General features: G+C 47.3%; 1 protein-coding gene and 1 long non-coding RNA gene across 4 annotated transcripts in view; one reads left to right on the forward strand and one right to left on the reverse strand.

Moving 5' to 3' along the window:
- The window catches only part of PCDH10 (protocadherin 10), a 59,585-nt gene extending 51,718 nt beyond the window's left edge, over positions 1–7,867 (reverse strand). Inside the window, exons 1-3 of one of the 2 annotated variants that reach the window (XM_032292280.1) lie at positions 4,384–7,867; positions 2,762–2,820; positions 2,123–2,229 (exon numbers count right to left, since the gene is read on the reverse strand). In XM_032292280.1, the coding sequence (XP_032148171.1) occupies positions 2,123–2,229; positions 2,762–2,820; positions 4,384–7,014 (2,797 nt within the window). In that variant the 5' untranslated portion in view covers positions 7,015–7,867. The remainder of the gene's footprint in view (positions 1–2,122; positions 2,230–2,761; positions 2,821–4,383) is intronic. The other variant, XM_032292281.1, reaches the window with a different exon arrangement.
- An 11-nt stretch (positions 7,868–7,878) lies between these two features.
- The window catches only part of LOC116560807, a 21,566-nt gene continuing 19,122 nt past the window's right edge, over positions 7,879–10,322 (forward strand). For both annotated transcript variants that reach the window (XR_004273144.1, XR_004273143.1), the window contains exons 1-2: positions 7,879–8,124; positions 9,924–9,997. This is a non-coding gene — a long non-coding RNA (uncharacterized LOC116560807). The remainder of the gene's footprint in view (positions 8,125–9,923; positions 9,998–10,322) is intronic.

The raw sequence follows: 10,322 nt of genomic DNA on the forward strand, positions 1-10,322 counted from the left end.
GCCCTGTAACTACTAATGAGATACATAAACAGATTGCTAATTCTGTAATATTTTTAATGTTTAAGAACTTAGGGGAAAAAATTCTAACATTTTGGTAAAGAAAAATAAAAATTGCCTTGCCAGAATGTTTTCTGGAACACATTTTAACATTTTAGTATTCCTTTAAATGCTTTGACCTCTCCAATAATTTGAAAGGAACATTACCAAAACGGCAACACTGAGTGACTGTGAAATAAAGTAGCTACTGGGAAGAAGCGCTGATAAGAATATGTTCTCAGCTATCTTCCAAACTTGGCTCTTTTTGCAGATGTTTATTCATTTCTCTTTCTTCAGTTACGTTATTAGGGGTCATTATGTCTGAGGGACTAAACTAATTGAAATGTTCATTGAGATTGAAGTGCTACAGAAAAAACAAAGCAGAGAGTGTGGGGTGGGAAAGGAGTAAAATGCATCCAAAGAAGCATGCAACAGATATTCTTTTTTAAACATTAACCATTTTGTTTTAAAACTTTTAAAAGGCTGACAATTAAATTAGAAACTCTGAAAAAAGAACAGGAATGAGCAATTCTAAATGCACAGTTTTTAAAGATAACAATAAATCATATGCCATATATAGGGCAAAAATGAAAGGGACTTTGTACTCACATATAAACTTCTGGCAAGATCTGGTTTGTTGTCAGGTTCCCAGACACTAAATAGATGCTCTGTTCACTTAGCGTGAAGGCCCGCAAGGGGCAGGGACCTCCGGGGATTCTTGGCAGTTCTCAAGTCTCATTAGGTCTGCATATTAATGACTCACAGCAATATAAAGAGACCCTTGAGCAGCCTTTTTTCCCTTCCTCCTGCCTGGGTTTCCCAAGGCTAAGGCAGCCACAGACACAGCACACATTAGCCAAGTGAGAGGCTTGTAGCCACCACTGCTGCCAGGCCACCGTGGGGTGTACACTGCCCTTTGACACATTGCCTCAGCACCATCCAGAGGTCCACCTAGTGTGTTAAGGAATGGGTGCTCTCGAGGACTAGTACCACCTCGAAAGTAAGAATCTATCACTCTATAGTTACATTATTAGCTAAAATAAAGGTCCAATCTCAAGAGAGCCAAGTTGAACCCAGAGAGAGTCTAAGATCGACATTTTCAGAAGTTAGAAAAGTTGACTAGCCTTTCCATTTCTTCGTGTGTCATACAAACACAAAACTAGATAGAAAAAGTAAAATATTCAATAAACACCCTTCAAAGATGAAAAACAAAAAATTAGGAAGGACACTAGAAGTTTATTAAATCATTTTCATTTTAACATATCTATTTTATTTCATGTAAGAGTTTCCTTTTAGTATTAGTAGTCAGAGTTACCAGGATCTCATAAAACTTGACTTTATAAAAAGAAAAGTAAAATAAAATAAATATATATCACATTGAAACCCTATCAGTGACTACCATCAAACCCACATACAAATTATGCTCAGAGTTTATCTTTTGATAATGTCATGGACCCTGTTGAAAATATGAAGAAACCAAGGACACTTCAGAAAATACACATTATCACGTATTACCTACTGTTCTGGAGCCTAAGACTCAAGATTAGAAACCCTGTTTTCAAACCATTAATGACTTTTAATCACCATCACTTTCTCATTCAATACTTGGTGGTGTGTAAAATGTATTGCCCTGGGAAACAAGAAATGTGGATTCTAGTCTTCAGTCATCCATTTATTCTCTAGTGACCTTGTGCAGGTCAATCAATTTTATCCATCTTCAGTTACCTCACCCATAAGCTAGTTTAAGAATAGCTTAATTGACTGAAGACTGGTGACTGCACCAGGTGAGAGAGCTATGGCTTTCTGTATGTAATGGGTACATTAAAGAACATTACATAAGCAAGACATATTTCATAATCTGACATACTCCACAATGAATTCCGAACTTTAACTTTCCAAAGGAACATTGCATTTTTACAATTCTCTTTAAGTTTGCAATTATCAAAATAGAGTGACACTATTTGTCTGTGGAGTTACCAGCATTAAACATGCAGAAAAAGGCCTAGGACATCATCCTTCCTGAATTTATTTTTAAAAATAAAAACTATAAAAGTTAGCATTTAGATTGCCCTTTGATCACACTTACCAGCTGACTGGGCACGGTTGGTGGCATCATGATCACTATCTCCCTGTTCACTGTCTCCATGACCACTGTCCTTAGAGCTTACTATGTCGGCTTCCTGGAATGCAGAACTAGAAGTACAAAAATGTGAATATTAGAATTAAAAAGGTGAAGAAACACAGGAAACATTCTTCTGCCACCACATGGTCACAGATGGTGCTGCAGATGCACAGACCTCTTAGTTGGCTTTGTTTCTGCATAAAGCTAGTTTTTATAACCTAGGCGCAACTCTTTAAAAATTAACAATTAACAGTCGATTTGAACACGTAAGTCATGCAAAGGTTAGACATTATTCTATAATTGGAGCTAAATACATGTGCATATTATTTTCATAAAATAGATATATATTTGGAACAGTAAGACTATCAGAAGCTGTGTAGGAGTGTAAATTGACAGCATATTCAAATATATATGTTGTATATAAATAAAATATAATGTAATTTTTAGTGTAGTCTAGGAAACACAATATAGTCCATATTTATGTCCTGCCCTAATTGAAACTACTTCATACATTTTATATTTTAATTTAGAATGATATACTTATTTCCTACTTTTACTCGGTTGTAAATTGTCCATAACTGCTAGGGAAAAAAGAGTCCATACCTGTTAACTCGGCGAGGTCTGTCAACTAGATAGCTGAGCTCTGCTCGCTGGTGTTTAGTCTAGGAAAAAAATAAATAAATCAAGAGCATTTGAATGCTATGGGGTGAACTAGTAGTCTACTTCTGAGGTTAGAAACTATACCTATTTTCAGTAACTGTATAGATTTTTATGAATTTCCAAGCTCTCCTAAGACCTGAGCCCAGTGTTTGCTGTGTAAGGGCAGGGGAGATACGCAGAGACACTTGAATCCACATTTTAGTCAGTTGTCAAGGTTAAAAAAATAAAATTGGCTAACTTTAAATATGTGTGTGTGTGTGTGTGTGTTTAAAGAGAAAATACAAATGACCTCATAGCTAGAGCTTATATACTATTGTCTCTAACAGTCAACCTGTTTATATTCTGCAGTCTTTTTTTCAGCGGCCTAAAAATGTGTTTAGGTGCATACTGGTTGACACAAGAAAAACAGCACGCTCAATAAGCAAAAAGTTTGGGTATTTTAAGAAATTATGTTGTTGTTTATTTTCAAAATGTGCTTAAGATACAAATGAGCTGTACAAATATTCATGAAAGTCAATTAATAAAGTCTAAGACTCAAATAAAATAACCTGCTAGGAAAGGAGTTCATAATCCTGCCCGCCCCCACACCCCCATTCTTTTCCCCTCCAAAGGCCTTCTGCATTCTCCTCCCCACCTCTACCACCCACACACCTTTCCCGTCCAAACTTTCTTTTACATAAACCAACTTTGTTCTCTCCCCAACCCCCACCCTCCAACTTTGTCACTTCTCCATCCTTTTAAAAATAAGTCAGAATTGACAAGCCAAATTCTTTTATGAAGAAAGCCAACAGCAGTGATTTATCCAAAACAGAGGCAAGAAGGTGATTATCAGCTAAAAAGATATATTTAAGACAACAATTGTTTAAGCCTTTCGTTAGGTTACTCTTAACAGGGGTTTGTGCCAAAGCAACTTCATTCAAATTCACACTGAGTGGGCGCTCGGCTTCAAGAGCGTCTGTAAATGCTGTCCAGAGCCGAACTGAAGGCTTTTTTTTGCAATCCGAGTTCAGAGGACAAGGATCTGATAACTTGTTCACTAAAACATGCATTCGAGGTTAGACAACTGTGTAAAGTTCAACAATCTATAGCTTACTTGTACACGCAACTGAAAGCATCGTTAAACAAAGCAAAATAGAACCCACTTTATTAACGCCTGGGACAGATGCAAAGCAAAAAGACCGTTACCAGTGCTGAAAAGTCCCTCCTCCACATTTCCCTCTCCCTTCAGGCACTTTCCCTTTATCCCCAGGTTACTGAGAAGGGAAAGGACTGACGGGAATTAAGGTTTTAGATGAAAGATGGGAGAGCAAACTAGGGAGCACAAGGTGGCAAAGTACCAAGGGGACGGAATGAAAATAAATGTGAAAGGGTGAAACAACGTGAAAGTTAGGTTACACGTGGAGTGGGAGAAGGTGACCGACCGCCCATCTGCGCTCCCACAACGATACAAATAAGCTAACATCCTAAAAATAGATACACAGTGCACCAGAGATACAAGGGCCGGGCTAGAGGAGGCTTTCTGATGGAGGAGATGAGAGATGGTGGTCCTTTCGCTTCAGCCTTACCTCGTTGGACAAAATGCTTCCGTTGGAGATGATATCTGGCTGCTGGTCGGTGTAACCCGTGACTATGGCCCCGCAGGGGTTGTGCTCAGTGTCCGTACTCCGCGAAGGGCTGCAGGGCTTAAGAAACATCAGGTCGGTCTTGGCGGACTCAGGGGTCAGGCAGACCTGGTAGCAGTAATTCTGGTTGTGGTGGTGGGAGCCAAAGCCCCCGGACTCCTCCACAGGCACCTGGGCCGGGTTACTGGGTACATTGGAGCTCTGCACCAGCATGATGTCCGACTTGCTGAGTTTCTTCTTGCGCGCCCGGGCTTGGCGGCCACAGCAGGTCGAACCTCCGCCACCGCAGCAGCAGCAGCAGAGGCAGCAATCACTGGCCAGACAAGTGTAGATGTTGAGCTTCTTCTCTTTTTGGCAACGCACGGCCAGCACGATCATGGCCAGCAGGAAGATGAAGGACACCGAGCCTAGCGCGATGATGAGGATGAGGGTGAGGTCTAGCGAGGTTTCCCCACCACCGGAGCGGCTGGGGCGCTGGTGCTCCCCTGACCCTCCGCCTCCGCTCCCGCCCCCGCCCTGGGGCTCCACGGCGCCATCCACCAGCTGAACCACCAGGGTGGCGGTAGAGGACAGGGGCGGCTGCCCATGGTCACGCACCTCGATCACCAGCTCATAAGGCCGCTGGGGGTCGCGCTTGGCTGGGATTCGGCGCGCTGTGCGCAGCTCCCCGGTGCGCCAGTCCATGCGAAAGAGGTTCATTTCGTTGCCACGCACGATGCTGTAAGTGAGCCGAGCGTTCTCGCCGTCATCCGCGTCCACAGCGGCCACGCGGGTGAGCAGGTAGCCCGGCTCCGCTGAGCGGGGCAGCACCTCACGCGCGGGCGTCCCATTGCGCCCTGGTAGAGGCGCCACGATGGCAGGGGCGTTGTCATTTTGATCCACTATGAGGATATTGACAGTGGCGTTACCCGCCAGCGCCTGGGGGCTGCCAGCGTCCCGGGCTTCCACCTGAAAGCTGAAGTCCTTGAGCTGCTCGTAGTCGAAGGAGCGCAGGGCGTACAAGTAGCCGTTCTCAGAGTTGATAGACACGTAGGTGAAGACGCTCATGCCCTGGATCTGGCACTCGAGGATAGAGTAGGCAAGCTGGGCGTTGGCGCCCTCGTCGCGGTCGGTGGCGCTCACCGCGTAGATGTAGGCGCCAGGCACGTTGTTCTCAGTCACATACACGTCGTAGACCGGCTGGCTGAAGCGCGGCGCGTTGTCGTTCACATCCGACACTTGCACCTGGATCGACTTACTGGTGGAGAGCGCAGGCTCGCCTCGGTCCCGGGCCACCACGGTCAGGGTGTAGGAGTCCCCCGCCTCTCGGTCCAGGGGAGCTTCGGTAACGATGGTGTAGTAATTCTTAAAGGAAGACTTGAGGCGGAACGGCACGTCTCCCAGCAGCTCGCACTGCACCTGCCCGTTCTCCTCTGAGTCGCGGTCGGTCACGCTGAAAAGGGCCACCACAGTGCCGGGCGCCGCGCCCTCGCTCACCGCCTCCTTCACGGTGCTGAAGCTGATCTCTGGCGCGTTGTCGTTAGCATCCAGTACTCGCACTAGCACCTTGCAGTGCGCAGGCACGGCGTTGGGGCCCAGGTCCTTGGCTTGCACGTACACTTGGTACACCGGGCTCTCTTCATAGTCCAACTCGCCGCTTACCTCCAGTCGGCCAGTGCGCGGCGAGAGTCCGAAAAGCTCCCGTGCCCGGGGCGAAATGTGGCTGCTGAAGGAGTACACGACCTCACCGTTCTGGCCCTCGTCCGGGTCCGTGGCATTGAGCTGGATCACGAGAGTGCCTGGGGGCGAGTTCTCTGGTAGGGACACAGTGTAGACAGGTTGGTCGAAAGCGGGCACATTGTCGTTGGAGTCCAGCACTCGGATGGTGAGTAGGGCCGTGCCGGTGCGCTGCTGCTGGGGGGGCAGGCCGGCTCCCCCGCCACCTCCCCCTCCTTCTCCTCCTCCTCCCCCTCCTCCCCCGTCCACCGCGGTCAGCACGTAGCGGTGCACCGCTTGCTGCTCTCGGTCCAGTGGTTTCTCCAGCACCAGCTCAGCGAATCGGTTGCCATCCCCCTGGGTCTGCACGTCCAGGGAGAAGTAGCTGTTCGGGGTGATCTCGTAGTCGCGCAAGGAGTTGGTGCCCACGTCTGGGTCGAATGCGCTCTCCAAGGGGAAGCGAGTGCCTGGCGTGGCGCTCTCAGAGATTTCCACCGTCAGGTCCGGCTCCGGGAAAGAGGGGGGATTGTCATTAATGTCCAGCACCTCGATCTCCACCTGGAACAGCTCCAGGGGGTTCTCCAGAAAGACCTCCAGGTGCAGGACACAGGAGGGGCTCTGTTTGCAGATTTGCTCTCGGTCTATTTTCTCGTTCACATACAGCACCCCAGTCTCCAGGTTGAGGTCTAAGTAAGGGGTCCTTGAGTTGGGCACCGTCTGAAACCCGCGAGCCGAAAGTTTTGTAATGTCCAGACCCAGATCTTCAGCGATATTCCCCACGAAAGTGCCATGTTCCTGCTCCTCCTGTACCGTGTAGTGAAGCTGGGAAAAGACTCCTTCCACCATCCAGAGCAAGGCAAAGAATAATAGCACAATCATCTCCAAAAGGAAAGGAAGTAGCTTCCCGCAGCCAGTCAGCCACCCAATCACCTCCCCCACCACAACGAAAAAATAAAAAAATCTGAAGAATACAAATAAAAGTGCGCTACGTGGGGGCTCCTGTGGCTTTCTGTCTTTAAAAATCTTACTCCGTTTGCTTCATTTTAGAGCTTCCCGCAATCCAGCCTCATTTTTTAATCTTAGCACAGGAAGGGTGGCAGGCGTCCCCTTTCCTCATCTGTAATCTTTCCACTGACCAATTAATAAAATAATGATAATACAACAGTCAGCGTCCTTTATTCCGACAGTCTTGGCGCAACGCGGCGCTGGCAAATCCCAAAGAGGAAATTTCGATATTTCAAGACTGTCCTCGGTTTGTCTTCTTGCTGATGGGAGGAGAATGAGGAGGAAAAAGAGGAGTAGGAGGAGGAAGAAGAAGAAGAGGAAGAGGAGAAGGAAAAGGAGATGCTGTTGGCACCGTTAAACATGCCTCTTAATGTCAACGGCTGGCAAATGCAAAAGGGCTTAAAATCAGCGAGAGAATTTTGTGCCGGAAAAGCACAGACAGGCTCTGCAGCTTAAAACTTTCATTCTCTTCATTTCTCCGGATGGATGTTCTTCTTGACATTTTTTTCCTCTTTCGCTCTATTTGTATTTTTTGTCTTTCATCGTCTTGGCTCCCTCTGTTCTCATCTCCACCGTTATTTGCCTTTCTGTAAGTGTAATGAGCAGTTTCTTTTCTGCTGTTTCCTTCCCAAGCCTCTTTCCCTCTAACCTGTCTCTTTTTCCTTCCAGTCCTTCCTCCTGCTTCAGCCTCTGAGCCTGTGGTCTGGGCTGGCAGTTTCTGAGCTCCGAGCGCTCGGCTTCTCTGTTTTTGCGCAGCGCCCTCATTCTGCCAACAAATCGCAGAGGAGCACCACCCACCGGGCTACCGATGATTGGCCAAACCGGCCGTCAAACAGAACGTCACGCGGCAGCCGGGCGGGGCGGGACAGAACTCTCGCCCGGGCGGCCTGGGTGAGTGTGAGTGTGAGAGCGAGAACAGCCCCGCAGGTCCCGAGGCGCTGGCTGGGGACACTGCCTCGGAAAGTTCCCAGTCCCCAGCCGCAGGTAATGGGGAGGGAATAGAGAGGTTCCCCTGTTTGCATCAGCAAATGTGAAAACATAATAGCAACAGCTGCGGTATCCTCTCTGAGGAGCGGGATTTCCAATGATGCTAACATTCTTTTTCCTTTAAGGTATTTTCCCGAAAACGGATCATGGAAATAAATCATCGAGAAGGGGAAAAAGTAGCGCAGGGCCACTAATTGGCAAGAGTTACCTAATTAAGAGACCCTAGCAAAGACTGGCAGGGCATTTAAAAAGTGGGTATTGTATGGCATGTGTCAATCCAAGCGTGAGGGGTCGAAGGGGCCGTGTGGAAAGCGGCGAAGCAGTCGGAGTAGGGGTGGAGGTGGGTCCTAAAAAGCGGAGGAATTCACGCTATAGGGTGCGGGGTGACAGCGCTTATAGACGTGCAGACGCGTTCGACGCGCCTCTTTCCTCCCTAAATATATATTCACAAAATAACTTACCAAGTAGATTAACTCACTTGAGGACCTAGCTTTGACCTGTGAACGCGTTCATCAGTGACTGAGGAGTTTGCTTTGAGCCGCTTCCTTCGAGCCCGCCATCCTAACGCTGAGCTCTCGGACACCCGGCACTCAGCACCGCCAGGCGCTGCAAAGCGTCTCTGATATCCCTGCGCCTCGTGCAGCCAAGTGCCACGCAGCGGCTGGAACACCGGCTATTTTCTAATTTGTTTTTTTTTTTTTTCAATTGGAGATCGATCCTCTTCTCCACCAGGCTAGACTAGACCACTAGACCACTGATTTCTGCGGAGCCTGGGGTCAGCCCGCTGCGTGAGGACAGTGGGGCGGCGGCGAACACGGGAGGGGTGGTGGGCAGGAGCCGTGCATACGCGGGACCCAAGTGTGCACCGCTGCGGGTATCTGCGAACACGTTTGCACATGCACGGTACTTGCATCCATCCTCTCTGGCCCAGAGCTCAGCTCTGTGTAAGCCCCCACGGAGCCTCCCTGAGTTCTGAAGAACGCGCTTGACCAGCTGTGAGTGCCCATTCCGGAGGCACAGGGGCAACGCGGCACATCCACACAGCTAGTTCTTGTGAAGTTAAAACACAGCGCGAACTCCTTAATGCTGGAGAGTGGATAGAATGCCAATTCTCTAAGGAAAGATATAGAAATTATATATATATATATATATATATATATATATATATATATATAAATTAACGGGCTACTAGTAAGGAATTGGTTGTTTATTCACTACAGAAGCCCCTATTCAATCTTCTTCTTATGCAAAGAGATAGGAAGGTCTTTTGCTGCTTTCTGGTAATGAATGATCCGAGAATACCACCACCACAACCTGCGGGAAAAGTAGAGTCCTTTTCCTGACCCAGAGGTACGTTGCCATTCCCTTCTGGCAGGGAATTGAGGAGGGCAAGTGTCCATGGGCGTGATTGTAGCCGGAGACATGCTTCTGAGAGTCCCGCATATGCACGTCTACTGCCCTGCTTTCTGCGCTTCCACCGCAGCCAACGACCAGTCCCCCTGGCCCCCACACTTGGCTCTTTCATGAAGATGGGTCCTGCCTTTGAGCGCTTAGAAGGAAAGGATGGCAGCAAAAATGGCTAATCCTTTACCAGCTGCAGTAAATTGAAGACTGGCCAAAGCCAAGCGAAAACCGCTGCAGTTAAAATGATTTTAGCATCACGTCTGCGGCTGAGAATGGAGCGGCAGTGTATAAAGGGACCTGTGGATCAATGAAAAGGAGACTATAGTGTATCTGAATATTAATACGGTATTTTATCTGTGCTTCCCACCCCTCCCCCCTTTCTTTTTCTTCAGATCTGCAAGAAATGAAATGTTTTGAGGTCTTCAAGCTGACTCGTCAGAATCCTGGAGCCTTTTAAAAAATGACGGTAATTTTCTAATGTGTTCATTTGTAAGCATGGAAACACTTGTGTGTGTGCGCGCGAGTGAGCGCGTGTTTGCATGTGAGAGACGTGTAGCTGAATGACAATGCAGATCCAGAAACTGGGGAAGAGGGTTTCTGCCCCCGAAATGTGGATGAAGTTTGAGCTGATTGGGTCGTATGCTGAGAGCCAGAGTGCTTCCAGAGGTGGAGATGAAAACATGGAGAGATGGCCAGATTTGCCTGTAAATAATCACTACATCCACTGTAACACTTGAGCTTGAGCTGCGTTTTTTTTTTTTTTTTTTTTTTTTTTTTTTTTTTTTTTTTTT

This window comes from Sapajus apella, unplaced genomic scaffold (genome assembly GCF_009761245.1).
Source record: "Sapajus apella isolate SASKATOON/1434 unplaced genomic scaffold, GSC_monkey_1.0 scaffold27, whole genome shotgun sequence".
In the NCBI taxonomy this organism is placed as follows: Eukaryota; Metazoa; Chordata; class Mammalia; order Primates; family Cebidae; genus Sapajus; species Sapajus apella.